This window comes from Canis lupus, chromosome 9 (assembly GCF_003254725.2).
Source record: "Canis lupus dingo isolate Sandy chromosome 9, ASM325472v2, whole genome shotgun sequence".
In the NCBI taxonomy this organism is placed as follows: Eukaryota; Metazoa; Chordata; class Mammalia; order Carnivora; family Canidae; genus Canis; species Canis lupus.
In genome coordinates, this window is record NC_064251.1 from 49,990,634 (window position 1) to 50,018,559 (window position 27,926).

The window sequence follows — 27,926 nt, forward strand, 5'->3', positions numbered from 1 at the left end:
CTCAGTAAAACAGGAGAGCTTTATGGGTGGAGTGTTGAAGGAAAACGAGAGCAAACAGTGAGGGCCTCCTGGCTGGGTCAACAGCAAGCCCTGCGCAGTGCAAAGCTGGACCCCAGGCCCGGGAAGAGCCCGCCCGGGAGAGGCGCCAGTGCTGCCTGGCGTCTGACCCCCATGCCGGCAGGGGCAGGAAGCAGGGCCCACCTGGTGTGCAGGGGGCCTGGGAGAGCCAGTGCAGCGGGCTGGGGGCAAGCAGGAGCCAGGCCAGTGACGAGGATGTGCCCCGCCCTGTAAACAGCCTTGCGGCCTCCTGGGCCTCAGTCCCATCCCTGAGAAGCGCTGGGGGGCCCTGCAGCCTGCAGAGCCCCGCCCACTGCCCGCTGGCCCCCTTTCTGCGGGCAGGCCCAGCAGCCCCAGTGAGTGGCAAGTGGGCCCGTGGCCCATCCAGCACAGGTGGTCAGCGGTGCAGGTGGTCAGCAAGGCGAGGCCTACAGCTCCTCATAGTCCCCACCCCCACGGAGGTGGCCGCCAGGGGCTGCGCCCCCCAGGAAGGCCTCCAGCTCGTCCCCTGCTGTTTTCTCTGTCCTCTCGGTGCCCCGGGGCCGCCGCCTCCGCCGCTCCTGCCTGCCCTCCTCCCTGTCCCGGCTCTTCTTATGCTTGCCCTTCTTCTTCACAGCCTTCTCTTCCTCCTGGGAAAGGGGCACTTCAGGTTGGGGGGGCCCTGGGACCCCACACTGCCTAATGGGCACCTAGGAGGCAGAGTGCCTACCTCTCTGCTTTTCTTCTTCTTCTTCTTCTCTTTCGTGGGAGGCTTGCCCTCCTTATCTGTGGAGACAAGACAGCACGTGCCTGCAGTTCCTGGGGAGGTGTGGGGAGGGGTCCCCCTGGCTGCTGGCACCACCCAGAAGAGAGACTGTGACACCACGGCCTCTGCTCGGCCAGGAGCACATGCTGGCCTGCAGGCAGACCTTCAGCCCCAGCATGAGCCTGGGAGGGTCCTTTTCTTTGCATTCTGGCGACAAGGAACTTCTGGGACATGTCTCTGGTAACACTGCTCATTGGGGCGAGCTAGGCTCAGGGGATAGGGAGCATGTGGCTGCCCGGGGCCACATGGCACCATGAGTGTTCCACAGGCCTATTGACCATGCAACTTTTCCCGGGGTGGCTTGACTCAAAGTACACGCTGCCAAGCCCCCATATGGCCCTGATGCACTCAGCCAGGTGCCCCCAGCCCACCCAGGCCCCCAAAGTACCTTCATCGCTGATATCCTTGTGGCTGGTTTCTGCCAGTCCCAACCCAAAGAGGTCCGAGTCATTCTTCAGTCTGAAGGAGGCCACAGGGGGCTTGGGGAGTGGGGGGGGCTGGGCAGGAGCAGCATCCTCATCAGTTTCCTCTGAGAGGTCCTCTCGCACCGGGAACTCGTCCTGCAGAAGAGTGGGCAGGTTGGGTGGCTGGCGCCCTGTCATGGGACCCTGCAGGATGGCTCCTGCATCTCTCAGGCAGGTGATAAGCCTGGGGTCCGGGTGGCCAGCAGGGTCCGATGTGGCAGCCAGGACATGGCAGCCCCTGTGCTGTGCAGTCACTGGAGTGGGCCCCAGACCCTCCTCACCGCTCTCCGCTGAGGGTCTGAGTCGCTCTCGAAGTCAGGGTCATCCATGACAAAGGACAGCATCTGGGCGGCAATGGGCCCCTCGGGGTCACTCTCTGATGACGCTGCCTGTTCCTTCTTGCCCTCTTCACGGCCTCCAGAGGGGCCTTCAGCGGGGGATTTGCGGGTGCTTGGCTGGCGGGACTCTGCAGCCCTGGGAGCCATACCCCTGTGCAGCCTGGCAGCTTTTGTGGAGGGCCTTTGGGACAAAGGAGAAGTCAGGGTGCCCTTGGCTGCCACCACCCCCAGGGTGGATCCCATACACATACCGTTTGGTCTCTGGCTCAGAGCACTTCTGGGGGATGGGGACAGTGGCCTTGGGGTGCCCTGCCACCTTCTCTGCTTCCTCCTCACTGGAAGAAGTGATGTTTTCCTTGGTGATGGGGCCCACGGGCAGCAGGGGCCTGCTAGGTGGCTTATCTTCAATGTCCACATCATCCTGGAAACCTGCTACCAGTGGGTTCCCGCCTGGGACCTCCTCATCGCTGCAAAAGAGAGGCAGGGGGTCAGAGGTCACAGGGGGGCGCAGAGAGCCCCCTCCCCACCCTGAGCCCCAGACCTGGGGCACCCATGGGCACTGGCTGCAGGGCTGCTCTATCCTTGGCACTCAGCATGTGTGGGAGAACAGACAGCAAGGGGGACCTGTCCAGGACCAGTATAGGTTTTGGGGGCCCTCTGAGAAGGGAACCCGCTGGTATGGCAGACATGGCACAGACTGTGGGGGGTGAGGTGGGGCCAAGGAGATGGATGGAGATGCTGCCACGCAGCAGAGTGTGTGAAGTGGGTGCCCTTGTGCCCCCGGGTGGGGTGCAGGGCAGGGATGGGCTCAGCTGTCTGGGGGTGGGAGAGCAGCCTGGCGCTGGCCCTGTTCTGCTACTTTGCATTTCTGGAGGGACATGGGGATGCTGGAGACCAGCAGGTGTCCCCTGGGTGTAGTGCAGGGAGGTATGCACCGCAGATACTCAGGAACCGGTGATGAGGGAGCAGCAGGGGTGGGAGGCCAGGCCTGAATGCTGGTCCCTGTGTCTTGCCTGGCCCAACCCCTGGTCCATGCAGGCTTCTTCCTGGGGTGCAGGCCTTCAGGGAGTCCTTCCCTCTGTCCCCTTGGCTCACCCATGGCCCACCTGGCCTCTGCCCTTACCTGTCACTGTCCTGTGGGACCTTAGCTCCGACTCTCTTCTCATTCTGCTGGGGGCCAGTGTCATCCAGGAAGCTGCGGTCAAGGCCTTCTTCAGGAACAAAATCCTCCACGTTCTGGACTTTCACTGGGGCCTCTGGGACTGAGGCTGGCTCTGTGGACAGCAGAAGCCACTTCCCATGTGTCCAGTGCCCACTCCTGCCAGGCTCAACACAGGCTGTACCCAGGTGACTGGGCTGTGGGGTTGCCTGCCAGGAGGGAGGAGGATCCCAGCCCAGTCTGCAAGCTCCCAGGGCCAGAGAGACCAGGCGCTCCCGCCGTGGGCCACTCACACTCCAGGGCTCACCTGGGGCTGAAGGGGCTGCCTCAGCAGCTGGTGAGGTCCCAAACAGCCTGGAGATGATGCTGCGCCGTGGGGCAGGGGCTGCAGGGGGCAGTGGGGCCTCCGTGGGGGGCAGGGGACAGGGGCAGGCTGAGGGCGTGTGGAGGGGCATCTGTGGGGCTGGCTGGGGTGTGCTGGGGCTGGAGCTCCCTGTGGACACAGCGCTGGGAGGCACTACCGGAGACTGGGAGCCTGAGGATGGGCTCTGCCCGTTGGCTGCCAGTGGGGACGCATGGCCACGGCTGCGTGCCTCCATCATCTCAAGGAAGCTGGGGGAAACAGAGCAGGCAGTGAGCAGCCACCTTCCCCTTGGTCTCCTCTCTGAGAGCAGGGTGACAGCAGTGTCCTGGTCCCCAAGCTCCTCAACCTCACACCTCATGGGCTCTATCACATCAAGCCGGGTGCCCCGGAAGGAAGGGGCTAGTGAATGCTGATGGGCAGGCTTGGCAGCTCCTCATCCATCAGCACACATGGGACCTGCTGTGGAGAGGGCCCCAAGCCCCCTGCCCAGCAGTGCTGCCTTCATCTTGCAGCCTGGTCCCAGGGCTGGCTGTGGGGCACGTATGGAGAGGAGGCTCCAGGGGCCATCTCCCTAGGGGGCAACATGCCAGCCAGTGCCACGTACCCAAGCTTATAGAAGCTGGGCATTCCCAGGATGGGTTCCACAGCAAGGGTGGTGCTCACCAGCCAAGCAGCCTACATGCAGGAAAACTCACTCCCCCAGAACCAACTACTAGTTCCAGAACCAACAAATGAACCTGGCTCCAAGGAGACCCAAAGGCCCTCTGCAAGTCCCTCTGGGGACAGACCTGTGGGGGTTGGCAGCCCCACCCCAGCCTACCCCCCCGCCCCAGATCTCTGACATTTAGGTGCTCCCTATGGGAACCAAATAAAATCTAAGATGAACTTGCCCTTACGGGTAGTTTGGCCTCCACCTTCCTGAAAGGGAGAGTACCTCCCCGGGAGCTGTGGAGGGCAGACAGGGCCCCCAACTCTCGGTGCCCCTGGGACCCTGAGCAGGCAGTGCCCAGGCCTGCCCACCACCCACCTGGAAGGCTCCATCCCTAGCCCGTCCAGCAGACCCTCCCAAGGTTAAGTAGCTCTCTGAAGACCCACTGTACAATGGCAGCAAGCTGGGAGCCCAAACGCAAAGGCCTGGGAGCCAGTGTCAGCAGGGCCCGAGATGGACCCTTGGCCTGGGTCAGCCGGGCCCCAGTCGTGCCCATCAGGCTGGGGCCCCCTGGGTGCTGGTCAGGCCAGCTAAAGAAGGCCCAGCTGCAGGGAGTGCCTGCTTCCCTAGGTGAAATGGGCACCACTGAAAATTCAAGCTGCTTATTCCGGACAAGCACTTACTTTCCTGAGTGTTGAGGGTAAAGCACCCTGGTGCAGAGAACAGAATAGGCCGCAAGGGTGACCTCACCGTGAGGGCCACTTTTACCCCCCGCCTGGAGCAGCCTGGGTTCTCCCTGCCCGCATCTACGCTGAAATGCTGTGGGTTTTGGAGCAGCACACTAACACCCCCCCCACCCTGTGAGCTGTCCGCTCTGCCCAGGTGGGGGCACTCCTCATTGCTGTCTGCTGGGCAGAGCCCCCAGCTCAGAGGCCTCTGAAGTGAGGCCGCCTCCCACAGAGATGGCCTGTAGGGCTGACCTCCAAGGGCCGCCCCTGGGCTGACATACATGTCATAGTTCTGGTCCTCTGTCTCCTGCTGTACTGACAGCTCCTCCAGTGTGGCGTCCACGTCCAGCTGGTTCGTCTCCAGCTGCCGGAGCAGCGTCTCCCTCTAGAGGAGGAAGCACAGACCCCTTCAGCCCTGTGTCCTCACTTGGCCAGCCCTTGAGGGGTTCACAGCAGCTGAGCATCAGGGTACAGGGAGGCCACCTGGCCTTGGCCAGAGGGCTAGCGTGCCACCCAAGCAGCTCAGTGTGGCTCTAAGGGTCGGTGACGTGAGCAATACCTAGAACGACTGTGCCCCTCCACACGTGGTGCCCCCAGAAGGGGAGGCAGCTCTGACATGCTAAACACGAGGCTCCCTGCTGCATCCTTCAGCATGCTGAGGGGAGCACACACCACCTCCGGGGCAGGAACTGGGCCCATACAGGTGCAGCAGCCACAGCCATGACCCACAGAACATTCTGCTGCTTCCTCCAGCATGGCTGGTGCGGACTGCCAGGTACAGGAAACCTGGGGTGTTCCCCTTGGGATTGGTGTGCTTGTTGTACTTGGGTAAGAAGCTACACAGGTCTAAGAGGGATGCACACAACACCCGGGGACCTGAGGGAAAGCAGGGTGCACGGGCAGCTGGCACCGCTGAGAAGTATGCCCGTACCAACCTCCCTCTGATGGAACTCGCCACCAACCACTCGGTCTGTGGGGCCTTTGTTTCCTTCCAGAGAAAAAGACACAAGAGGAAAGACCACCACTCCCTGAGCAGGCCTGTACCCATATTGGAGGAAGAATGGAAGCCACTGTGGCTGCAGAGGCGCCACAGGCCAGCATCCTGCTGACAAGACGTTGCCTGCCCCACCATGATGTGGCAAGAAAGGCAGGGGCCTCTGTGGTCTTCCCCCTGAATATCTGGCCCATGTCAGACGGGCCTTGGATGGGGATACCTGAGATACTCAGCCCGAGCAGGCTCAGCAGAACGGCTATATGGAGGCCGGGGCTGGGCCTGGGAGGGAAAACTGGGGAATAGCCCTGCATCAGTTGGTACAACAACGCTGCTTCCAGGCTTTGGAGAGAAGCACCATGGAAACCCGACAGGCTGGCACCAGGGGAAACTGAGCAAGGGACCCAGAAGCCCTCTACCTTCTCTGTAAACCTAAAATCACTCCAAAGTAAGATGTTCAGAGAAGATGGAGCAGGCCAGTACTTGGGCTCAGATGGCTGTAAACCAGGCTCTGTGCTTGCACAGCAAGGGTGGGACCTGGTGGGGCTCTTCCTGTAGCTACACCTCAGAGGGGCCTGGGTCCACCTAAGGGTGGGCAGCCATCCAGCCACAAGGAGCGGGGGCATGGCATGTTCAGGGCATCTGGGGTCGGTGTGGGCTGGAAAGGAGTAGGGCCCAGGCACCCACTGGTGTTCACCTCCAGTTCCTGCCCCGTTAGTCAGAAGTGGCCCGAGAACGGCATCTGAAGGATCCCTCTGTTCTGCAGCTGTGTCGGCGAAAGTTCTAGAACTTGGGTCTCAGGCTAGCCCAGTAGAGGGGATGGGATGGAGTAGGCCATCCTGCGGCCACCAATGCCAGCACAGGAAGTCCTGACCATGGCCACAGTCCAGGTGAACTGCCAAGCAGCCTGCTCAGGGCTCGGGAGGGCGGCCCTGGGAAACCAAATGCTACTCGCTGCCCCCCGCCATGGGGGGTGGGGGGGTACGGGCTCACCTGAAGCTGCAGGAATGGGATGTTGAAGAATTTGTGAAGGTACTTTAGGCCAAAGCTGTTCTTCATGGAGGACTCAGCATAGCGGAAGTAGGAGGAGCCTGGAGGCCTGTTTGCAAAAAGAACAAGTGGGTCTGGAGGCTTGCTGGTTGGCAGTGGACAGCAGGGCGCAGCCCCTCTGGGCCAAGGCCACACCTGGGCCGGCTGCCCTCGGTGCCAGGGCCCAGTCCCCAGGGGACAGACTAGAGCTAGTGCCCTCGCTGCCATCTGCCCCAACCCCCCTGTCCCCGCTGCAGAGAGGGACAGAGGTCCCCGCTCCCCCACCACCACAGGCCTGCTTAGTGCCAGGAAGCCAGCTGCCAGCCCTTGGTTCTGCTGTCCTCATCCCAAGACCTCTTGCAGGACCCTCACTGCCCACAGCATGGTCCTGGCCGGGGCTTTGTCCCAGGAGTGGGCCACCCACCCACCTGTCCAGGTTGTCGATAAAGTCACGCACGTCATCAGGCAGGATGACCCGGTGCTCGCCCATGTCACGGTAATTCCCCAGCACACACACTGGCACATGGGTAGGCACCTTGGGAAGCTCCCGGAGGATGTAGTTGAAGGTCCTTAGGAGGCACAGGTGGAGAGAGACGTCCTTAGTGTCAACTGCGAGACCCCCATGCCACCAGGTCGAGTGTCCTGGGCCCAGGACCCAGAGCACGTAGAGCATGGGGGCCGAGTGCCCACACCCTGTAGGACAGCCCTTGCTTTTGCCATTTTATCTCCAGTTCCCTTCCTGGGGGTCCCTCCGGTGAGGTGTCTTTGCAGTCCCTGGGGCTTCCCCAGGGCTTTTCCCAGGGCTTGCTGTCCAGTCCCCTGGACCCACAGCTGCTGCTCTCAGATGGCACGTCAGGGAGTCACTGACGGGCATTGTGAAGGGTGTCCGATCCAGAGACGGTCAGTGGGAACTGCAGACATGCACATCCGCACGACAAACTGGGCTTTATTTTTGACTCACAGTCACTGGAAATGTTAACAAAGGGCTAACGGCACCTGCCCTCCTGCCCTTGGGCCTTGTTCTGGCCTGTACTGTCCACTAAAAATGCTGGCTGACCCACGAGGGGGTTTTTGTTCGCCACAGCAAGGATCTAGACAGACTGGCACCACCTACAGGGAGTGTTCTCGGGTCCCAGGCTGCCAAGAAATGACCCAGCATCTGAGCACCAGCAGGCTGACCCACATGTACCTTTCTTTCCCTAGGCCAGAGTTGCTCTGTGCAGCCCACCTGCTCCTGTAGTCCTCCTGCCTTCAGTGATGCCAAGAACCTGCCTGAAGCTGAGCGGCTGCTAATAGCGCCTGTACCAGATTCTGTGCAGGAAAAGCCACCTCTAATTCCCCGGCTGAGGGGACCACTGTAGCTCATATGGGAGAAGCGCAGGTCATCCCTGGTATTGACCCCAGGAGAGTGGGGTGGCTGCCTCTCGTATAGGCATGACCATGCCACAAGGGCTATGCTGCCTGCTGCCACCCAAGGGGCTCTCCTGCTTGTGCTGGTGGGCAGTCCCTGCCCCCGAGGTGGGCCAGTGGGAGACCCCGTCAGATCCCTCAGACTTGAACCCTGTGGGCATTCTCAGGGTTAACGTGTGAACGCATGGAAGGCTGACGGCCGCAACTGTGCGTGAGTCTATTCTTGGATAAAAGCAGCGTCTATACAGATAAGGTAGAAAGATCCCAGTGTTCTGAAAACAGAAGTCTGTATGTGGAACACCCGGAGGAAAACCTGGCTGGCTCCCACCAAACGACACCCGTGCCAGCTTCTGATGGCAGGATCAATTTTGCTACGGTGAATGTGGACTACATATGCAATAATAAAAAAAACCCTTTAAAAACAGACTGAAAATGGGAAAATGGAGTAGAGGCCCACAGGCCATTTCTAAATCAGGCTTCTGTCAGTTCCTCCTTCAGCATCTTTGAAGACATTCATTTCTGGCAGCAGGCCTGAGGCCGTGGTTCCTGGAAAGGCCTGCGGGGGAGGCTGGTCCCCACTGGTATAGGGCCTCCACTCCTGGTGGTCTCAGCCAGCAGCTACCTGGCCAGAGCAACACCCCTACACCTGCATACTGTGCTTCTGCTTGGGCGGGGGGGCGGGGGAACACTGGCGCCAGGCAGGCCTGGGGAATCAAGTGTGTCCCATCTCTTCCCTGGCAGACCCCACTTGACACATGTCATGTTGCCCACGTGACTCCATGAGGAGGGGCCCCTTGGGAGCTGGCACCTGGCCACCCCCATATTCACACCCCTGCGCCTTGACGTAGTCTTTCCCTGGGATCTTAGCTGAGTCCCCTTAGTCAAAGAACGTCAGAAGTGTCTTGGGGAGCCCCAAACAAGTGGCCGCTTGGTTCTGCATGGTACTTTCAGGAAGGGCCACAGGGCTGTGGAAGGTGTGCCCCCCGCTGCAGTGCTGTACCACCTCAGCCCGCCCTCCACACGTTCCCCGTCTGTGCTCATGGACCTCCCCAGAGATGGCCGAGCCTTGGCCTCCATGTGGCTGAACTGCTGGTGTGCACGATGCCCAAGAACAGCCTCTAATTGTGTGGCACCAGCAGTGACCAGCAGGCGTCACCACGACCTGACGGACCACTGGGGTGGCCGTCCAAGTGGTGGAGTACTAGGAGCCTCGATGGGCATTTCCAGCCAGCGCCCCCTTACCACTGCTTGGTGATGTCGAACATCATGACCACCCCATTACAGTTCTTGTATACATCCAGGAACTCGGCATCCAGGGCCATCTCGGACTCCACCTGGGGACAGGACACAACTGGCATGAGAGACTGCTCTGGCCAGGCTCCCACAGCTGTGAGCCCTGTCTCCTGGGGAAGGCTGAAAAGGACTTGCACAACCCGAAAGATAACAGCCATTTTCATGTTGGAAAAAAACACGTGAATGAGACGATCTAGAGCTCAGGTCAGAAAACTTTGCCTAAAAGGGTCTAGCAGTAAACCATTCAGGTTCCAGGACCACATCAACTCTGCCCCTGATTCAGGGCCTTCTCCACTCACCAACCACATCCTACTTGTGAGCCTCACAAACTTCCCATCACTCAGAGGGCCAAGAGTGTACATTCCAGACCTGAGGAAAGCACTTGCAGAGAACCTTCTAGAGCACAGAGACAGGTGACTGCAGTGCTGGGGGCAGTAGCAAAGGGTCACACAGAGGGCCAGACAGACCTGGACCACGTAGGAGGGGCCTGGCAGGTGTCACCACCAGCAGCTCAGGCAAGCCCAGCCATCCCAAAATATACCAGTAGGCAACACAGGGTCCCATAAGGAGTGGGGCCAGCTGGTACCACTGAAATACCAGGGAGGGTCCCAACCCCCAACCTGGAGTGGTGGGCCCCATGGTGGCGGGGGGTGGGGGCAGCTTACCCACCTCCTGGGGATCATTCTCCACCTTCAAGCCATCACCTCGTCGTCTGCACTTCCCTTGTTAGGATGACAGACAAGGGTTACAGGGGGAATCATGGCCCCGGGGGTGGGGACACTTCTTCCCCCCGTCCTACCCACCAGCCCCCACCTCTGGTAGGTGCCACGTCCCCCACAGCTGGCACTCAAGCAACCCCACTGGTGGCAGGAAGCGACCACAACCTCACTGAGACCTTGACAGCTGGAGCCACTCTGTCCTAGCCAGGAAAGAGACCCTGATGGGTTGCTACAGTTTGGCCTAAACTGGAAGGTGCCGGCAGGTACAGTAGGGCTGCTCAGCAAGATGGCCCTAATGTCCCCCCCATTTCCTTCCCCGACTGATGGAGCGCCCAGCCCAGCCTCTCAGGTGCTGCCCTTGAGGCCAGGGATGCTCCCAGGCCTCCCAGGCTGGGCCCAGGCCCTGAGCACACCAGCAGCTGGCACAGCTCTAGGGGCTCCTGAGCCGTAAAGAGCTCCAGACCATCCTTGTCACCTCCCCTCTATCTCTGAGATACTTCTAAGGGAGAAGGAAGGGCTGTGTGTCACCCTGGGAATTCTAGGTCCCTCCATCTTAGGAATAGCCTGGGCTAAACTAAGAAAGCCCTTCCCTCCCCACACACTGGGTTTGTTTATTTAAAAACCTGCTACTGCTGGTCTCCACAGCTTCTTTCTGACCCTCTGGCCACCTTCAGAGCCCTGTGAGCACAGCGGGCATCCCGGGTCAGCAGGGGCTGGCCATGCACACCCTCCTGGGTGCTGCTCTGGGGCCACAGGACAGTACCTCCAGCACCACCACGGGATCCCTGCTGTAGCCATCCTTGCGTGTGGTGGGTGGGCTTTGTGCCTCCCACAGGCAGAAGCAGGACATGTCAATGATCCCCAGGGTGGAAATGTGTCTCTGCTGCACCACAGGGCATTCCCACCACAGGGCATTCCCACCTCAGTGACAACATAACACGCTCACGGGAAGGGGCCCCGTCCCCCCAAGGGCTGGTGGCTTCGGAAGCCAGCAAGTTGGTTCTTGGCTCAGGGCCCGGGGACACTGCGCAGACAGTGCTGCAGGAAAGGCTCCTGGGACAGGCCCCACAGGCCCCTGGGTTTGGAACCCTCCTCCTCTGCCAGCCCCTGTGAGTCCCCCACTGCCAGGCGCTGTCTCAGTGGGTCAAACACGCATTTAAACAGCAAAGGCCATGGTCCTGACTGGTCACTGCTGTGCATCCGCCTCCTCTGCCCCAGATGCAGGAGGGAGTTGATCTAAGACCCAGAAACTAAAAGGAACAGCACAGACCCAGGCCTCTAACAGCCTCTGTGAGCGGCCCTTCTGTCGAGAGACCCAAGACACAACACGGAAGGAAGCGTCGGGAAAAAGTATTCATGATAAAAAGATACGACTCACCTTTGTCAACTACATCCCAGACTTCTACCTTGACGATGTCATCAGTGGCTAAAATGGGGGAAGACATGAAGATTAGGGTCCACCACCACCTTTGACCTTCTGGTCACACTCAGGCTCTTAGGGGCTGTCCAGGAGTTGCTGCGTACCACTCTTCCCCAGGTGGGTGAGGCTCCCCACCAGCACCGTCTCCAAGGACGCCTCACACCCACCCACGGCCTCTACACAAATGGCAGCCTCTCCCTCTCCCCGCCCCCGGAGGACAGCAAGGTGCATCACTGTTTTAGGCTTATGCTCAGGCTGCAGTGAATGGCCCTGGCCCATCCTCAGCTGACCTACCCTCCATTTCCTGCAGGTGTCCTTGGGACAGGCGGGTCCCCGGCCGGGTCTACACAGCCAGGGTACCCTGTGTAGGTGCACCCAGGGAGCAGGCTCTGGCCTGACTCTCATCAGTGACCAGCCTCGACTGTGTTCCAGTCTTTCTCAGAACTGCTTGTCTTTCTGTGCTTTTTCTTTACAGAAAGGAGACCCTTAGCCCTTCTTCAGTGATTCTCACCAGGGATGGACATCAGGACCCAGGGCCTGCGCTATGTCTCCTCGTGGTGGGTCTGAGTGCTAGGCTCATCCCTCCATCCTCAGGATTCTGAAGGGACAGGTGGGGAACTGCCATGCTCCTGTCCCTAAGCTGAGGGGCACAAGAGCACACTGGCACTACCAGCTTCACCTCAACTGGGAGGGGGTGTCATGGGAGGTGGCCCTAAGGCTCCATCAGCTCCAGCTGGTGAGCTGGGGTAACACTGGTCCAAGCAGCTGTCCTAGGGTGTGGCTGGGCCATCACTCAGTGGGAATCACAACTTCTACAGGCCTCATGTGCCCTACTGTTGACAACTTCATTTTTTTTTTCCCTAGTAAAAAGGAATGTTTGAAACAGTTTAAAGGACTTTTGCTTTCATGAATTCTGGACATGGAAAATGACATCCACTGCTCATGGGGCTGCCACGGTGACAGAAGAACAACAGGGCCTGCTGCTCCCAGCTGCAACCGGGGACTGCGAGGTGCATCCCACCATGAAGCGGTCTTGCAGAGGTAAAGTGTGGAGGCTCAAAAGGACTGAGGGGTCCCTCCTGCTGGCGGAGTGCACGTGGGCCTGGCACAGGTTGTAGCAGGGAAGTACCAGCCTACCAGGCTCTCAGGTGTTTAACCTGGAACTTTCTGCCTTTGCTGGTCTCTGGAATTCAGCTGGTCTTTGGCACAGCTCTCTATGTAGAGCCCCTGCCACTGCCTGGGGTGTTTCTCTGGACAGGGTCCCGCGGGAGAGGGGTTCCGGGGCAACTCACGGGCAGATTTAATGGGCGCCCCCATGATAGCACCTTGGAGTTCAAGGAGGCTCCCTCCTGTCTACAGGGTTTCCGTGGTGACACCACAGCTGGGGAAGGGTCTCTAAGGAGCCAGGCCTGGGGAGAACCAATGAAAGCCCCCACCGCATAAGGGGCACGGGCTTGCACTCCAGCTCTGCCTCTTGCCTGCCCCGTCCCCCCACTGACACACACACACCCCGCCCTCACTTTTGTAATTCCAGTGGATGCTGGTGACCTGGATCTCCTGTGTGGGGATGTACTCCTCCACAAACTTCTTGCCCTGCAGCCGGTGCCATAGCGCCGTCTTGCCCGTGTTCCTGTCTCCTCGGATCACTATCTTCACTGGTGAGGAAAAAGGATAGATTGGGTAAGCAAATCAAACCAGGGGCAAACTGTAACTTCACCAATGGAGTCCATATGCCACACAGGTTCTCCTTCACACAGAGCATGGCCTATATGGCTGGTGAGCAGGGACTAAGCCGAGTGCTGGGCGTGGGCTGGCTGGGAAACCCCTGAGGGGCCGAGGCCCCTGCTCTCCCTCCCTGTTCCCCAGAGGCATTTCCTCCCCGGCTGATGGAGTCAAACCCCGCTCAGACTCTGCACCTGCAAGAAAGTAGCCTCCCCTGGAGCTGGATGTCCTGGGAACCCCTGACTCACACAGTCAGAGTCAGGCCGCGGGAGAGGTTGGAGGCTGGTGTTCTCAGTCATCTCCCTAGATTTCCATAGCTTGCTCCTAACCTACTTTTTCATAGCCCTGGTATTTTTAGCACACAATTTTGCAGAGCACCACCATTTTCAAGGCCACACATGTGGGGTTACAGCAAAGCCAGTATTTTACTTGCTGCACATGAGTTTACATAGTGCCCTTTTTGCTGAGTGTGTACATGTGGCAGTGAACCAGCCTGCAGGCAGCAGAGTACATGGACTCTGGGCAGGCCAGGGCCAAATCCCGCAGCACCATGTAGTGGGATATACTTCCAGCCGCCTCTGGGAGATGGCACAGGGTTCAGTTTAAGAGTACCATGGTCTGGGGATCCCTGGGTGGCGTAGCGGTTTGGCGCCTGCCTTTGGCCCAGAGCACGATCCTGGAGACCTGGGATTGAATCCCACGTCGGGCTCCCGGTGCATGGAGCCTGCTTCTCTCTCTGCCTCCCTCTCTCTCTCTATCATAAATAAATAAAAATTAAAAAAAAAAAAAAAAAGAGTACCACGGTCTGGTTTGTTCTAGAAAGATGAAGAACAGTCAGGAATGCTATGTAGAGCCAGGGGGCAGGGGCAAGAATGGGAGCAAAGTGGACTGTACCACTGCCGGCTGTGGCCTGAGAAGATGTGTGGGTGGGCAGCCTGTGGGGGGGGCCTGCAATGGTCCTGGCCCCTCAGCAGGTGCACAAAGGAGCGGTGTGGGGGGGGGCGGGGCGGGGCTGGTGCTTCATGCCTTGGGGCTGGGGGAGCTACCTTAGAGCCTGGTCTGGCCCCCCTGGCCATCCCCTCCTGGCACCCCCTCCTGCGCCCAAGGCCCTTATGTTCTCAAACACTCACTACTCCTCCTGTGAAACTAGGTCACATCAACCTCTTCCCATCTCATGCTCCCCGAGTCCCAGCTGTAGTCTCTGGACATGCTAGTTGTTCTTAACTGGAACCCCCCCGGTCAGATCTCAGGGCCACTCTTCTTCCACCAGCTCTACCATCTCACCAGGTCGGATACAAGCCACTGCCCTCAAGGCCTGGGCAAGCCAGACTTGATTGCAGCCAGAAGCCAACACCCAGGAGAACCTGGGAGAAAGGTCAGGGCAGGTCTATGCTGTAAGCAGCTCTGGGGATGTCCTGAGTCCCCATCATGAGCCTGAACACCCCGCAGGAAGTGTGCCAGTTTAGGGCAGTCTCCCAACAGGTGGGACCCAGAGAAGACACAGGGGCCTCTGTCCCTTTCCCTCGTTCAGTGAGGATGAGGTAGGCAGAGGCCATGTGCCGCTTACCTCCCTGGAGGCAGCAGGCTCCTGGCCCCAGGAGACCCCTGGCCAGGCTGAAGGCAGGAGGACAAATCCACAGCACCAGTCCCCAGACCATCCTGACCACGGGCCAGGATTGCACTCTTTTTATTCTCTAGATATCACTAGTCATGTTCTTGTTTTATGGTTGTAGTTTCTTACCTTCTCTTAGCTTTCCAGAGACAAGTTCCTTTTCTTTCTTTTTTTTTAAGATTTTATTTATTTATTCATGACAGACACAGAGCGAGAGAGAGGCAGAGACACAGGCAGAGGGAGAAGCAGGCTCCATGCAGGGAGCCGGACGTGGGACTCGATCCCAGGTCTCCAGGATCATACCCCAGGCTGAAGGCGGCACTAAACCGCTGGGCTACCAGGGCTGCCCAGACAAGTTCCTTTTCCAAACTACTAGGTCTTTTTGTATAGTCTTCAAATTCCTACTTATATTTTCTAACTTTTTTATTCCTTTGAACATATTATACTTACTTTATTTGTCATTGAAGCATAGTTGATGTATAACATGTTAGTTTCAGGCATACAACATACTGGTGTGACACCACCCTATGGGCAGCTACCATCTGCCACCAAAGTTGTTACATTAGTGACTGTGTGCTGACTTGACATTCTGTGAAACTTGACATCTCCAGAGGCCAGGGTCTGATGTTTGCTGTGTCTGCTGGATCCTGCTCTGGGTGCTTCATTTCCTGGGTTTCCTGATCTTCCACTGGTAGCTCATCATTTCTTGGAACTTTACCTACAGGGTCCCGCTAAGGTCGCGGTTGAAGCTGCATTCATCAGAAGGCACCTATAACATTTCTGCCTGCTGTCTAGAACACTAACCACCTGGGGAGACCTTAAGTAAATTTTCCACCTGCGGTTTTTAAGACCACATTGATGATTTTAAGGAAAACCCATGGGGCAGTCATCCATGGGCTTACCAGAGACCTGGCTTTATGCAGGAACCCCTGGGAGACGCCCTTCTAGAATGGGTTCAGCTGTTTTTCTTCCTGCCCCAACCAGATACCACCTGCCAGGGTCAGGCAGATGCCCTCAGGGTGAAGTTAGTTTCACAGCTGGCTTCCCTCCCAGTATTTACTCCCTTTTGCTTTTGAGAAAAGAGCAATGAACACCTGTACAAACTTTATTCAAGTTCAAGAACTGTGTGATACACTGTTTTTCTAAATGCTTTATTCAAACATTTAAAATGGTTTTAGGGGAAGGGCTGTTCAGGTTATCAACTTTACACATGGCTAGAAATGGAGGTTGGGGAGAGTGGTAAAGAAGCCATGAGTGGTCAGCTTCCTACACCTAAAAGTGTCCCAACAAAGGGAAAATTTAGTAAATTTGATTTTATGTTAATTTCTTTTCCCTGAGGAAGGCCATATATCTGCCCCTCCCCACTTTTATTTTTCCTTGTGCTGGGATAAATTCCATTTACCAATGGAAAAGCTCAATGGGGCAGCCCGGGTGGCTCAGCGGTTTAGTGCCTGCCTTTGGCCTAGGGCCTGATCCTGGAGACCTGGGATCGAGTCCCATGTCAGGCTCCTTGCATGGAGCCTGCTTCTCCCTCCTGTGTCTCTGCCTCTCTCTATCTCTGTCTCTCATGAACGAATAAATAAAATCTTAAAAAGTCAAAAAAAAAAGAAAAAAAAAAAAAAGAAAAGCTCAATGGAAGTGGGGAGTCTTTGCCTTGGTCTGGATTTTAAAAGAAACACTTCCTGTCTTATTAGTACATGCAAATGCAGGGTTTTTTTTTTAATTTTTATTTATTTATGATAGGCACACAGTGAGAGAGAGAAGAGAGTCAGAGACACAGGCAGAGGGAGAAGCAGGCTCCATGCACCGGGAGCCCGACGTGGGACTCGATCCTGGGTCTCCAGGATTGCGCCCTGGGCCAAAGGCAGGCGCTAAACCGCTGCGCCACCCAGGGATCCCACAAATGCAGGTTTTGATGGACACCTCTGAACAAGTAAAAGAAGTTCCCTCTGTTCCTGCTTTGTTTAGAAATGGGTTTTCTCCGGGTGCCTGGCTGGTTCTGTCAGTGGAGTGTGTGACTCTTGATCTCGTGGTTGTGGGTTTGAGCCTCATGTTAGGTGTAGCAATTACTTAAAAATAAAATAATAAAAAAATAAAATAAAATAAAAGTAAAATAAAATCTTGGGGTCCCTGGGTGGCTCGGTGATTGAGCATCTGCCTTCCACTCAGGGTGTGATCCCAGGGTCCAGGGATCAAGTCCCCCATTGGGCTCCCTGCAGGGAGCCTGCTTCTCCCTCTGCCTATGTCTCTGCCTCTCTCTGTGTGTCTCTGATAAATAAATAAAATCTTTAAAAAAATAAAATAAAATCTTAAAAAAAAAAGAAGCGGGTTTTCTCTTATCTTCTTCGGTAAATTATGAATAGGTGTTGAATTTTATCAGACCCTTTCTCTTACACCTGCCTTTTCTCCTTGAGTCCACCAGTAAAGCACAGAATACATATATTCTGTTAATCCTTGAACTCCCGGAATACCCTACTTGGTCTCAGTGCAATGATTTGTTATGAATATTCTGATGATTTTCTAGATCTCATTTTTTAAGATTTTATTTATTCATAGAGACAGAGACAGAGAGACAGAGAGAGAGAGAGGGGCAGAGACACAGGCAGAGGGAGAAGCAGGCTCCATGCAGGGAGCCCGATGTGGGACTTGATCCCAGGTCTCCAGGATCACAACCCAGGCTGCAGGCGGCACTAAACCGCTGAGCCACCGGGGCTGCCCTCTAGATCTCATTTCTTGACCTCTCACTAGATTATTCGGTCTGTGCTCACCGACGGGACTGGATGGTCACCCAGCCTTGTGTGTTGTCCTTCTCTGTTCTGGCACCAGCTTTACCAAGTAAGTGCAGGAAGCAAGCTGAGTGCCCTCATCTTCCATGTCATCTCAGTGTGATGCTTGGCTCTCTGAACATAGTTTCTGTAGTTCTGGTTTTTTTTTCTTTTTTTTAGAGAGGGATCATGCGTTCATAAGTGGGGTAGGGGTGCTGCACAGAGAAGAGGGGGAGAGAATCTCAAGAAGACTCCCCACCCCGCCCTGGCTAGCACAGAGCCTAACACGGCTCAATCTCATGACCTGAGCCAAAATCATGAGTCAGACCCTTCACTGACTGAGCCACCCAGGCACCCCGATGTTCTGAATATTTCTAATGATGTGTCTAGCGATGTATGTTTCTGAAACACTGGACTTGGACTTCTTGGAGTTTTATGTATTTCATGAATTCTGGAAAATCTTTAGTCTTTATTTCCTCCAATACTGCTTCTTCCTCATTCTTGCTATTTTGTTTGAAAGTCCTATCAGACGTGTGTTGGAATCTGCTTCATTTCTAGACTGCACTTCTTTCTTCTGGGCACTAATTCTCTCTTTAATCTACTTATTATACTGATTCACCTGTTTACTGACTTTTTTTTTTTAAAGATTTCATTTATTTATTCATGAGAGACACATAGAGACAGAGAGAGAGAAAGAGAGAGAGAGAGAGAGACACACAGAGGCAGAGACACAAGCAGAGAGAGAAGCAGGCTCCATGCAGGGAGCCCAACGTGGGACTCGATCCCGGGTCTCCAGGATCACGCCCTGGGCTGAAGGTGGCACTAAACTGCTGGGCCACTGGGGCTACCCTGTATACGGACTTTTTAATTTTCATGACCATGTTTTTCATTCCAAGAGGTTCTCTGGTTCTTTTTTTTTTTTTTTTTAATTTTTATTTATTTATGATAGTCACACAGAGAGAGAGAGGCGCAGAGACACAGGCAGAGGGAGAAGCAGGCTCCATGCACCGGGAGCCCGATGTGGGATTCGATCCCGGGTCTCCAGGATCGTGCCCTGGGCCAAAGGCAGGCGCCAAACCGCTGCGCCACCCAGGGATCCCATCTGGTTCTTTTTCAAACATGACCTGATGTAATCTGTTCACAATCCTGATGTAATCTTAAAGCGGTTTCCTTCTTACCCTGGAAAAATTCTCTTATCCTGAAAACCTTTCAAAAACTTTGAGTGAGAGAGTGCTTACGTTCATTTTTAAATTCTAGCACAGAGATCCACCTGGCCAGGTCTCTGGCTGTCCCAGCATCTGGAGGCTTTCTTTGTGAGGATTGCAGGCCTGATCAAGGGCAATCCTGACAAGTTCCATTAGGTCTGGTGTTTCCTTACTCAGGAAGCTGCCCCAGTAAGGCTTCTTCACCAAGTGGGGCTAACACATTGTGTCCAGTGGCAATAGAAAGGATAGACAAAGTCAGGTAACAGTCTTTCTTCCACTTTGAATGCAAATAACTTTCAAACTATAATTATGGCTCAGTACCTCATTTAGGTTTTGATGCCACTTCTCATTATCAGAGCAATTTATAGGAAATGAATGCAAATAACTTTCAAACTATATTTATGGCCCAGTATCTCATTCAGGTTTTGATGCCACTTCTCATTATCAGAGCAATTTATATGAAATGACCTGTCTGCCCTAGGACTAGGTTCTGTAAGAGACAACATCTACACTTGGACACCATCGGCTCTTGCCTATAGAAATTCTGAATCTAGGGCAGCCCGGGTGGTTCAGTGGTTTATCGCCGCCTTCAGTCCAGGGCATGATCCCAGAGACCCAGGATTGAGTCCCATGTCGGGCTCCCTGCATGGAGCCTGCTTCTCCCTCTGCCTGTGTCTTTGCCTCTCTGTGTGTTTCTCATGAATAAATAAATAAAATCTTAAAAAAAAAAAAAAAAAAGAAATCCTGAATCTAGGGATCCCCGGGTGGCTCAGCGGTTTAGCGCCTGCCTTTGGCCCAGGATGTGATCCTGGGGTCCTGGGGTCAGGTCCCACATCGGGCTCCCTACATAGAGCCTGCTTATCCCTCTGCCTGTGTCTCTGCCTCTCTCTCTGTGTGTGTCTCTCAAGAATAAATAATAAAATCTTTAAAAAAAAATCCTGAATGTATAATCATCAGATTGCTTGCTTGTCTCTTCTAGGTAGAATGTTTTAGAAAAATAAATAAAGGAAATCAGAAAGTTTCAAAGTTGCATACTGTTTAACTACAGGGAGACCTCCCTGTAAATGCAATTTCTCTCAACCTCATTCCCTTTCCTGCAGTTTTAGGGAATCATAACCTGTCCCCCAACTATCTGAGGCTGGGTTTACTACTCTGGAACAACTCTACTGCACCACCCTCTTTATAACCAATCAAGGCTAGAGAATGTGGCCCTCAGGGAGTACACTCCTCAGGGAATGCTTTTCAGAAGGTGAAAAGTTTACAGTTTCCAGCTCTGATTTTCACAGGACTAGAATTAAGTTTAAAACAATACTGTAAGGGATCCCTGGGTGGCGCAGTGGTTTAGCGCCTGCCTTTGGCCCAGGGCGCGATCCTGGAGACCCGGGATCGAATCCCACGTCAGGCTCCCGGTGCATGGAGCCTGCTTCTCCCTCTGCCTGTGTCTCTGCCTCTCTCTCTCTCTCTCTGTGACTATCATAAATAAATAAAAATTAAAAAAAAAACAAAAACAAAAAAAAAAAACAATACTGTAAGTAATAAAGGTAAATAAGGGAATCTAAATGTAGACTTTGTAGATGTGTACAAGTATTTCAACTTACCATTCTCTTCTTTGAATGTGAGAGAAATACGTACAATAATTGTGAGTTGAATACAACTAAAACAACCTCTCTTTTAAAACCTGCACAGAGGGGCAGCCCCGGTGGCGCAGCGGTTTAGTGCCGCCTGCAGTCCCGGGCGTGATCTTGGAGACCCTAGATCGAGTCCCACATCAGGCTCTCTGCATGGAGCCTGCTTCTCCCTCTGCCTCTCATTCTCTCTCTGTGTCTCTGTGAATAAATAAAATCTAAAAAAACAAACAAAAAAAAAAACAAAAAAAAAACCCTGCACAGAGATCTTTCCAGTTACGCTCTTCATTTTATGCATGACTACTTGCAATAGGTCACCATAGAGACCAGAGGGCTCCCATTAAAGTAGCAAAGGGGGTCGGATGGGAGGGGTCCAAAAATCTTGTAGAAATATATGAAGATATTTGAAAGGGAACATATTGAAAGCAGAAAACAACATAAAAAGCCTTTAAATAATGCTAGGAAAGGGACAGCGAGATGGAAAATCTTAAAAGAGGTCAAGAGAACGGTTGGTGTCCAGGAGCTATGCAATTTACATAATTTATAGCAGGACTGGAAACGTTCTGGGCTCTTGGGGCATCTGAAAATAACTCCTCCTTCCCTCAGGGGGAAGAGAAGTCTCCTACAAGAAGTAAGAGTCTTTGCGCCTTCTGTGAGCTTTTTCCAAATATATCCTTTACAAATGCTTCTTTAAAGAAGGAGGGGGTGGGGCAGGAATATGTGGCGTAGATGATATTCCCTTCAAACTGCATAGAAGTCTACAAAGAAAAATCCCCATGCTCAAAGCACCAGGACTAGCTGGATCTCGGCTCCGAGGCAGGCTGTCACGTGGCTCACGGACGGGGAGCCCCCCCACCCCTCAGGCGTCACAGACCACAGAGCTCTCCCCACGTTATGTAAGAATCACTCTTAGACGAGGTTATCCGGGCCAATCCGGGCACCGCAGAACGCACCAGGAACCGCCTGCGCTAATTTTACCGTACAAGCTAAACGCACAGAGTTCTTAGCGAGCCAGTATTCCTCGGGAAAGACCCACGGGTCAGAGGGAAACGCCACGGGCCGAGGGCAACAACTCCCGATCCCAGTGAACGCCCCTAGGGTACCTGCCACAGGTAAGGGCTCAGCACATCTTCAACAGAGACCAACACGACCTGCCACATCCACCCACCGGCCGCGCCCCGGTCTCCGCCACGTCCCAGTCCCCGCGGCCGGACCTGCGGACCCCGTGGGGCAGCGCCCTCCTCAGCCCGCGCCCTCGGACCCCGCTGTCCACATTCCCCCGGCAGGAGCCCTGCGGCCCAGCCCGCACTCACTGTTGTACTGCACCCCCTTGGCGAAGCGCCTCTGCAGGGCCTGGTTCATGGACTGCAGCCCGGCGGGGATATTCTTGTCGCGGCCCGGAGCCTGCTCCGACCCCACCAGCTTCTTGAGCGCGGAAAACATCTTCCCGCTCCCACGTTCGAGCCCGGCGCGGCCCGCGAGCTCAGCGGCGGCGGCGGCGGCGGCGGCTCGGCGCGGATCGCACCATGTCCTGAGTCCCGGCGGCCGGGCGCCTGCTTTGAGGGCGGCTCGCGGGCTCAGCCGCGGCGGTTCCGCTCCGGCCCCCGCGACCCCCGGCGCGATCGCCCTCCGTCTGTCAGAACCGCCATCTTGGCGCTGGCTTGACGAGGCGCGCGGCTACGGGGTGCCGCGAGGGCCAAGACGGTGCGCGCATGCGCGATCTGACGCGCGCGGAAGCGGACTCGGCGTGGCGCGCCGCTAAGGGGCGCCGTGAGGGCCCCACTCGGGCGGCGGCGCGGGGGCGTGCGCATGCGCGGGGCGGCACGGGCGGAGGTGGGCGTGGAGCCACGTCGGGCTTCCGGAGCGGGCGGGACAACCGTCGGCGTTCCTCGCCGCGCTCCCGGTCCCCCCATCCGGGACCCCCCACTCCGCGGCCCCCCTCCGTGCCGGAGCCTCCTGCCCGCGGTGCCCCCAGCAGTCCTGGAAAAATGTTTATTCGTGTCACAAAGCGCCGGCCTGGGGGCAGGCGGGGCTCGCCCTCCTGGGGTTACTTCTTCTTGGCCACCTTGAGCCGGCCATCGATCAGCCGCTGGGCCTGCCGCTTGATCTCGGCCCGCGAGGGGACGTAGCTGTGGTCCACGTCTGTGAACAGGAAGGTTTCGGGGGGGGGGGGCGGTCAGGGAAGGAAAGGGGCCCTGCAGCCGCAGCTCCGGCCGTCCTCGCTGCCCCCCACCTCCGTCCCCGGGGCCCTTGCATGGGGGGTCTTCGCACCCCGGGAGAGGCCACCGCTGCTGCAGGGCTGGCCGGTGCTTAGCAAAGGCAGGAGCTCGCTGCTGGGGGTTCTCAGCAAATAGCGGTCCCGAGCCCACACCTGGACTTGCTTTATTAAACTCTCACCCCCGCCGACACCCCTGCCGCAATCAGCCAAGGCCAGGCCAGCTGGGAACAGCCCTACACCCCAACTCATGGGAAGCTGCTCACCCTGCCCTCCTCCCTTCCTACAGAAACCCCAATAAGGGCTCTGGCCTAGGACGTCCGCTCCCACCTGTCAGGAAGCCGAATACTCCCCCGTCCTCCGTGTCCTCACTAAGTCACTTCCCTCAATCAAAATCCCTTGGGTACTGGGGATAACCCTTTTCCATCCCTGTGGCTCTCACTGTGTCTCCAGGCTGTCTGGCCAGATAGCCATCTGCCCCCACCCCGGGGGGTGGCCTGGCCCTGCAACCATGAACCTGTACCTATCATATCCTCTTCCAGGTCCTCAAAGCTGATCCTGGTGTTCTGCTTCTCCTTCAGAGTGGAGGACTCCAGGGTATCCTTCACCTTTGTGTTGACCTGTGGGGCACAAGGGGCTGTCAGCTCTGAGGGTAGGTGGGACGAGTAGGCACGTCCAGCCTACTCGAGGAGGTAGAACTACCTCCTCGTTGCTGGACAGATTCTGCACTTGGTCAGCCAGGTACAGGAGCTTCACTTCGCAGTACGCCAGCTTGCTGACCACATTCAGGCTGTCAGAGAGCGCCACTTCTTTCTGTAGGCCAGGAAAAGGATCCTGTCTCTCCTCTGGGTCCTCCCAGGGACTCGTGCCGGCAGTGCCATTCCACTGCAGCCGGTACCTGGGCTGTGAGCAGAGGGATGCCAATCAGCCGGATGGAGAGGTTGTCAATGCCTGTCTGGATGGTCAACAGCAGCTTCTGGCTCTGGGTCATGCTGGAGTAGGCCACCTGGAGCCGCTCTTCCTCCTCCTTCAGCATGTCCTTCATTCTCTTCTCCATAGACTTAAAGCTGTGGAAGCGAGGGGGAGCAGGATGGCTCAGACTCATGGCCAGGTGGCCTCAACCCAGAGTTGGGCGCTAAATTCAGGGGCTCCAGAGCTCTGATGTGGGCATGTGGCAGCCCCTGCCTGGGCCTCCATAGTCCGTAGACCTGTGGACCCAGCTGGGTGGCCCTGGCACAATGCAGAGGCATTTCGGGGTACCTGATGGAGCTGGGCATCTGGCGGAACTTGAGCATCGCCTCCTCTACTTCCAGCTTCTTCATCAGCGCCTCCAGCTGTGCCCGCCGCTCCTTACAGTCCTCCATCTGCAGCTCCAGGTTGTCCTCTGTGTTCCTCAGAGCCAGGAACCGGCCAGCGATGTCCTGGTGGGGCCCGTGTGGGGAGGAGCAGGTGTGGGCCAGGTGGGCACAAGCCCCACAGTATTGGTCTCTTCTGAGTCAGGGATGATGCTGACCGTGGCCAGGCACCAGGTGCAGCACTTGATGCGAGTCACCACATGTGACCCATGCTTCAGGCAAAGAGGACAGATGCCCCAAGGCAGAGACCAGAAGACCACCCCTGGAAGACTGCCTGGCTTGGAGCCACTTGTCTCAGGATGGACAAGCTTATATCAGGGCCGCTAAGGCTTAACTAATAATAAGCCCAGATCAGATTAAACTGAGGGCCAGGCAGAAGTGGCTTCTCACTATGGTCCTAGCCCTTTGGGAAGGGATGTAGTTGTCGGCAGAGGAGGCAGCTCTTGGATCCTGGATCCCAGCAGGCTCCGCATGCCCCCTGCAATGCGACTCAGGCCAGAGTGTGCTCTGCTCCCTGCCACAGGGGCCACACCTCCGTGTCCCCTCGTTCAACGGGCTCAGCTGGGTCTTGGGCTGTGGCAGGGGCTCCCTGCCTTTCACCCACACCCCAGGAGAGCCTGAGGGCAGTACCCAGAAATGAGAGCACCGCACAGCAGACTTCACTTTCTCCACCAAAGCTGTGACTTCTGTCTGGTATTCGACGTCGGCCTTGGAGATCTCTCTTCTCCTCACTGGGCAGAGCAGAGGGGAAAGGAAGAGAGGCTGGCATGCAGAAGTGGCTTGGAAGCTCTGCTCTGGGCTGTCAGTCACTTCTGTACATGCCCAGGCATCAGGGGAGGCCACCAGCAAGCTGCCTGTCCTTCACCTGCTCCCCCCTCCACTGGCCCTTCTGTCTAGAAGCATCCTGGTCCATGTGGGTACTTTGTGGTACTTCTCTGAGGCAGCACAGGGGCCCAAAGGGCTGGATTTATCTCTTTTAAGGAATCACTGGGTGATTGAGCCCTGGGGTTCCAGGGGATAGCTGAAAAGCTGGGGACCCAGCTGCTCCTGGCAGCGAGCCCAAGGCTGGGAGCAGTGCAGGGCAGTGTGGGCTGGGGCTGCTGGCACTCTGCAGGTAGCACTGCAGGGAGGCAGGGTTGCCCTGGCCTCACAGAGACCTGACAGGATGGCCTGAGCCGGTGCTGGCCCCTTGGGACCCTGGCTGGGGGTGGCAGAGGGCTGAGCGGTCACCTTTCACAATTTCTGTACCCATCAGATTGGAGGGGAAGTCCAAGTTCCACCAGCCCTGGAGGGAAGGGGGATGTGAGGTGAGCAGTCCCCCTCTGCTGGGGAGGGGCCCGCCCAGCTGTCCTTGCACTGCAGAGGGGACCCTGCAGGGACCTACCGGCGGTACTTCTCATTGGTCTCCTTCATATGGATCTGTCAATCAGCTGCTTCTGCTGATTCAGCCGGTTCTCCCGTGCCTTGCGTTCCTCGATGAAAGTCGCCTCCCCTTGCCTCATGTTCATCTGGGGACCCGGGAGGTGGGGCAGGGTCATGTCTCACCAAGGCCCCATGGAATCCTGTATTCAGATTCAGACCCCATCTTCTAGATGTGGGAGGAACATCAGAGGCTCTTGGCTGTGCCCTCCCCTAAACACTGGGTGCTCTCCACCGTCCTCTCGAATTCCTCCCCCTCCCCCACCTCTGAGGCACCTTCACCTGACGCCCCTCCAGTCACAGCTTGGGGATGACCAATTCTCCCTGCAGCCCAGGCTCCCTGCTTCCTCGGCCAGTTCCACCAAGAACTCTCTCACACGGGGACTGTTTGCACGTGTCTAAAGGGAACTCGGCATCTTCCCCAACCCCGTGTCTTCCCCTGTGTCCTGCTGTGGTGGCTGAAGCCATCATCTATCTGCACCTGCCTAAGTGTCCTGGATACTGCTCTCCCCCGCCCCATCCGCATCTGACTGGGCGCCAGGCCTCAGGGGGTGACCATTAGAGACCTCTGGGCCCCCTGACACTCAGGCACCCAGCTTTACCACTGGTCTGTCCCAGGTGACTAGCATCTGGACTCTTGGTTCCCCTGGGTCTCTGCAGCCTGTTTTTGAAACACAGATCTGATCCCATTGCCCTGTATCTGGTCCCAGAGTTTCAGGATGGGTGGGGAGCCACCCTGCGGCCTCACTGGCTCACAGGCTCCATTCTTCTGCATCTTCTCTGCTCTGGCCTCTTGTGTCTCCTTTGGCCTGGTGATGCCCCGGGACCTTTGTTGTCCTTCATCTTCCAGGATTCGGATGCCCCTGACCTCCAGAGCTCCACTCAAGCATCGTCTCTCTGAGCAGGTGAGTGCCCCAGGGTGGCCCCACATCACCCACTCCTCCCTCTGCAGCACTGGCCCAAGGCTGTATGATATCTCCTCACAGACTACTGGATGGCTTCCTACCCTGCCCTCCTCGTGAGGATGATGCAGGGGCTTTGAGTAGGCCTTGGCACAGACCAGGTGAAGGGCCGGGTGAATTCCCTCTTGTGTCTACCTCAAGGCTCCCTTGCCTGGTGGGACCCTCTCCATCCAGGGCTATCGTGTGTGTGTGTGTGTGTGTGTGTGTGTGTGTGTGTGTGTGTGTGAGTGAGCGGGCGGCTAGTAATTGCAGACAGTATGGGTTTGGGGGTGTTCCTACAAACCCTGGGCCAGATGGGTGTGTGAGGGAGCCCTGCAAGACCCCAGGCCCTATGGCTCCAGCTCACCTTGACCTCATCCGTGATCATCATGGCGTCTTGGGACATGACTGTCATGTCTGACAGTTCTGAGCAATAGTCGTCCACGAGATTCTGCAGCTTGTCCAGCTCTGTGGGGTACCCTGCCAGCTCCTGCATTGAACAGGGCAAGAGCAGGGGCACCTGTGGCTCAGCCGGTTCAGCGTCTGACTCGTGATTTTGGCTCAGGTCATGACATGAGATTGAGCCCTACTGGGCGTGGAGCCTGCCTAAGATGCTCTCCCTCTCCCTCTGTGCCACCTCCCCCCCCCACCTCCGTGCGCCCTCTTTCTCTAAAATCTCAAAAAAAAAAAAAAAAGTTAAAAGAAAGGGGCCAGAGCAAGTGGACACAGAAAGTGACGGCTCGGGAGCCGCAGGCCAGCCAGCCAGATGCTGCCCTTCCAGAGTGGTCCATGCCTGCCCCCAATTACGTACCCCAGGCTGTGAGCCCCGAGGACAGGGATGGGGTGTCCCACTGTGTGAGAGGGGTTGCAGCCCAGGGAGCCTGCTGTTGGGGAGTGGCTGCTGTCTGAAGGGAGCAGGGAGGCTTGAAACACGGACGTGGGGTCAGAGACTCAGGGCTCAAAGCCACAGCTGCCCCGAGCAGCTGGCTCTGGGAACTTGGGAAGCCACTTAACCTCTCTTGAGTGTCCCTGAGGTTCATAAATACCCAATATATCTGAGTCTTAGTACTTGGCTGTTAATAAGTATCATGTAGAATCTTTGCTGACCATGGGAGTTATTTTTTAAAAAATGCATATGTTCTGGGGGTGCCTGGGGTCTCAGTTGGTTAAGCATCTGACTCCTGATCTCAGCTCAGGTGTTGATCTCAGGGTCATGAGTTCAAGCCCTGTGTTGGCTTAAGAAAAACAATGCATGTGTTCTGAAAAGAACATGGCCCTGTGCGGGGACATAATGCTCCCAAATGAAGGACGGCTGGACCCAGGAGTATAGCCGGAGGGGAAGGGGTGTGAGGAGGTGGGCCCAGGACAGTGAGGTGGCAGGGCCTCCAGCAAGAGGGACAGGCAGGAGGATCATAACGCCTGCCTCTGTGGGCTACAGGCAGAAGCTGGGGGCTGGGACTTCAGCCAGGAGGAGCTGCAATGCCTACCCATCCCACTCCCAACCTCCTAAACCACATGTCCACCTGTCCCCTGCCTGGATACACTGCCCTCCAGGGCTCCCCCCATGCCAGCCTCAGGATAAGGCTGCCACACCGCCTGCCCCGCCTGCCACACTGCTTCTCGCAGCACCAGGGCACCACT

General features: G+C 56.6%; 3 protein-coding genes across 4 annotated transcripts in view; 1 reads left to right on the forward strand and 2 right to left on the reverse strand.

Annotated features, from left to right (window-relative positions):
• Positions 1-21,995, reverse strand: RABL6 (RAB, member RAS oncogene family like 6). The gene is made up of 15 exons (XM_025475852.3): positions 21,669-21,995; positions 12,947-13,081; positions 11,385-11,432; positions 9,957-10,009; positions 9,237-9,328; positions 7,013-7,153; positions 6,549-6,654; positions 4,846-4,949; positions 3,131-3,435; positions 2,788-2,938; positions 1,916-2,131; positions 1,608-1,845; positions 1,251-1,422; positions 767-822; positions 1-686 (listed from the first exon to the last, which is right to left on the reverse strand). Exons 1-15 carry the CDS (start codon positions 21,796-21,798, stop codon positions 486-488), a joined length of 2,148 nt encoding a protein of 715 aa, XP_025331637.1. The 5' UTR covers positions 21,799-21,995; the 3' UTR covers positions 1-485.
• The window catches only part of LCN15 (lipocalin 15), a 22,122-nt gene continuing 15,450 nt past the window's right edge, over positions 21,255-27,926 (forward strand). Inside the window, exons 1-2 of one of the 2 annotated variants that reach the window (XM_049114314.1) lie at positions 21,255-21,467; positions 26,195-26,249. The gene's annotated coding sequence lies outside the window, so the exon portion shown is untranslated. The remainder of the gene's footprint in view (positions 21,468-26,194; positions 26,250-27,926) is intronic. The other variant, XM_049114313.1, reaches the window with a different exon arrangement.
• CCDC183 (coiled-coil domain containing 183) overlaps positions 22,334-27,926 on the reverse strand; it is a 7,208-nt gene continuing 1,615 nt past the window's right edge. Inside the window, 10 exon segments of the mRNA XM_049113791.1 lie at positions 22,334-22,517; positions 23,096-23,190; positions 23,273-23,383; positions 23,469-23,637; positions 23,831-23,991; positions 24,556-24,656; positions 25,156-25,210; positions 25,306-25,346; positions 25,349-25,433; positions 26,653-26,775. Coding sequence (XP_048969748.1) covers positions 22,403-22,517; positions 23,096-23,190; positions 23,273-23,383; positions 23,469-23,637; positions 23,831-23,991; positions 24,556-24,656; positions 25,156-25,210; positions 25,306-25,346; positions 25,349-25,433; positions 26,653-26,775 — 1,056 coding nt within the window. The 3' untranslated portion in view covers positions 22,334-22,402.